A 2,852-nucleotide genomic window follows, 5' to 3' on the forward strand; every position below is an offset into this window, starting at 1 on the left:
TTGTATGCAGCAGGTGCGCCTTTTAATTCTATTAACATACATTAATAAACAAAAATTTAAAGTTTGACTATGATCCTTGAGAGCAGTAACAGTTCCTGGAAGTGTTCCAAAATGCTTATAAAAGGACTTACCATAAATTATGTACCCAATAAAATTGGGTAATAAGATTACCTTCACTATCTTCACAGTTCGTATTATTTGCTTAAAGAAATGATCCTATCATAAAAAGAACAATCCATGACTTTGTTCTAACAGCTCTACTCTGTCATGGAGTAATAGGAGTTATCCATAAATAGAGGAATATCACTGACAATAGTTTATTAAACCGGGAAGCTTGGGTATATAAAAATATTTGTTAACATTATTTCAAAGATCAAAGAAAACTTCAATCATACTAAAAACGTGATAAGGAACTGATCAGGGAAGTCTGATGACTCAGGTTTAGCTTCGAGGGCAGGAGGTGGTTGCATATTGTGGAATTTCCTCTGACATAATGCAAGGGTGAGGGTGCATCTATTCTCTAGTGTTGTGATAATATAAAAAGCCAGAGGAACACTCCATTCAGCACAGATCCTCAGAGACAGCTGAGAACACAGCTTCTAGAACAAGAGCGAAAAGGAAACCAGAAGAAACCACTTCATCTTGAGTAAACATGACTTCCAAGCTGGCCGTGGCTCTCTTGGTAACCTGCCTACTTTCTGCAACTCTCTGTGAAGGTAAGCACAGCTTTCCATTTGTCTCAATGTGATCTCCAGGTTGCAAAACTACCCTAAATGCATTGAGAACAAACACGAGGAAGACAAAATAATCTTTGTAGTTATTTCATGTTAAGTTGAAGTTTTAGTATTTAGGCTGTATAACACATGGGAAATTATAAAGTTTGATTAATATAGACACTGCTCTTATAATTTATATTCTGCAATATGCATATATTTCATATAAAACTTTAATTGATAGAATATTCCATTAAGGACAACAGTTAACCAAATTATCTATTAATATTGAGCAGGTTTAATTCAGATAATTCAACTCCAAATAGTGCTATTTTACAAGCTTCTAATAATTATCAATTCCTATTAGGTTTAAAGATACCCTGATTGCTGACCTTGAGTTTGCTCCAATGAAATAAACAGTTTATAATGCTGATAGTATACATTTCTATAGTTTTTCTTTTAAGCAGTAAGGATTTTAGTATGATATGACACCTCTGTGAAATTCATTTCCATTTTCTGTTAAGTCTTTCAGAAAGCAGTTTCTATGTTGGTTAACTTAGTTTGCATGTGTTAAATAGCACTTCATTATTACAGATGATTATGTAATACTGATTGGAAGAAACGGTATAATGAAGATGTCAGCCTAGCACAAAGATAACTCTAATGTTTTATGTAGAAAGCTATTCGATGTTTTTAGCAATAACTTTAAAATAGAACAAAACTTAGGTCAAGGGCTAGGACATCATCTGGACCTCAGGGTCAAGACTGGGTTTTCTAGAATGTGATGTTTTCTATGTTACTAAGACAATTATGTTGGGATCAAAGAGGGAATAGCTAGCAGAGCTGTACCTCTTGATGAAATCCCTAACCATTCTTTATTTCTTCTTCACAGCTGCAGTTCTGGCAAGGATGGGCACAGAACTTCGATGCCAGTGCATAAAAACTCATTCCACACCTTTCCACCCCAAATACATCAAAGAACTGAGAGTGATTGAGAGTGGACCACACTGTGCCAATTCAGAAATCATGTAGGTACTTTAAAAAATGATTAGTTAATTTGCTTAAGCAAACCTAAAATTGAGGAAAGTGGAAATATCCAGGAAAATTCTAGGTACTGGGAATATAGAAGTGAGCAAAACAAAGCAAAACTGATAGAACAAAACTTAGGTCAAGGACTAGTTTGAAGTTGAAGGCTATTTTGGTCTTAGATCATGCTTGTACTTGAGGAACCATGGTTAGAATGGGAAAGATAAATACTGCTATTAACCATCTCTCCCATTTCAGTGTCAAGCTTGTTGATGGAAGAGAGCTTTGCCTGAACCCCAAGGAAAAATGGGTGCAGAAGGTTGTGGAGCTATTTTTGAAGAGGTAAGTTTTTTAGAAAATTATTTAAATTTTCATTTATTCGGAGGCATAGAGTCCCAAAGTCAGACCATTAATTTCCTGCTGCTGCTTCTGAAAATCTTTTAATTAAAAACTTTTTAAAAATAAAAAGCAGCAATACTGAGATTGCTATATTTATAACTGGTAAAACCATGCATTTCAGCTTGTCCAGGGAGTCTGCTTATGCTTGTGACCTGTATCATGAGGAAGGTTTCCTCTGTACTTCACAAGTGTTCTATTTTAGATATTTTTTCTGATCTCCATATATACAGTCAAAATTATAAGACATTTCTTAACACATGAATGTCTGAAAATACATTAATTTTTCAAGAAAATATATTTTCAAGAACCCTACTTGTCTCCTTATTAGAACATTGATAATATTGAATTATTTTATTCTCTTTTGTTTATTTTCAGGGCTGAGAATGAAGATCCATGAGAAAAAAAAAAAAGTGTTCTCCATGGTATCCAAGAATTCTTCAGTAAAGATGCCAATGGAATTTCAAACAAATCTGATTCAGCACTTCATGTATTGTGTGGTTGTGTTATGAGGCTGCCAGATAAAATACAGGATGCCCAGCTAAATTTAAATTTCAGTAAAACAACAGATATTTTTTCATGGCGTCATGCAACATGTAGGATGTATTCGTTTAAAACAACTGTTTGAAACTGTCAAAGTTTAGGAATCAGAATTGCTAGAAATGTGATATTTCAAAATTACATAAAAATGATGGCACAATGATGTTTTCTGTAAAT

At 33.9% G+C, this 2,852-nt stretch overlaps 1 protein-coding gene across 1 annotated transcript; it reads left to right on the forward strand.

Annotated features, from left to right (window-relative positions):
* Positions 1–532: 532 nt before the first annotated feature.
* On the forward strand, positions 533–2,599 carry Cxcl8 (C-X-C motif chemokine ligand 8). The gene is made up of 4 exons (XM_015505307.2): positions 533–716; positions 1,606–1,741; positions 1,998–2,081; positions 2,514–2,599. Exons 1-4 carry the CDS (start codon positions 653–655, stop codon positions 2,533–2,535), a joined length of 306 nt encoding a protein of 101 aa, XP_015360793.1. The 5' UTR covers positions 533–652; the 3' UTR covers positions 2,536–2,599.
* Positions 2,600–2,852: the final 253 nt, after the last annotated feature.

The sequence above is a fragment of the Marmota marmota genome, unplaced genomic scaffold, assembly GCF_001458135.2.
Source record: "Marmota marmota marmota unplaced genomic scaffold, marMar, whole genome shotgun sequence".
Taxonomy (NCBI): Eukaryota; Metazoa; Chordata; class Mammalia; order Rodentia; family Sciuridae; genus Marmota; species Marmota marmota.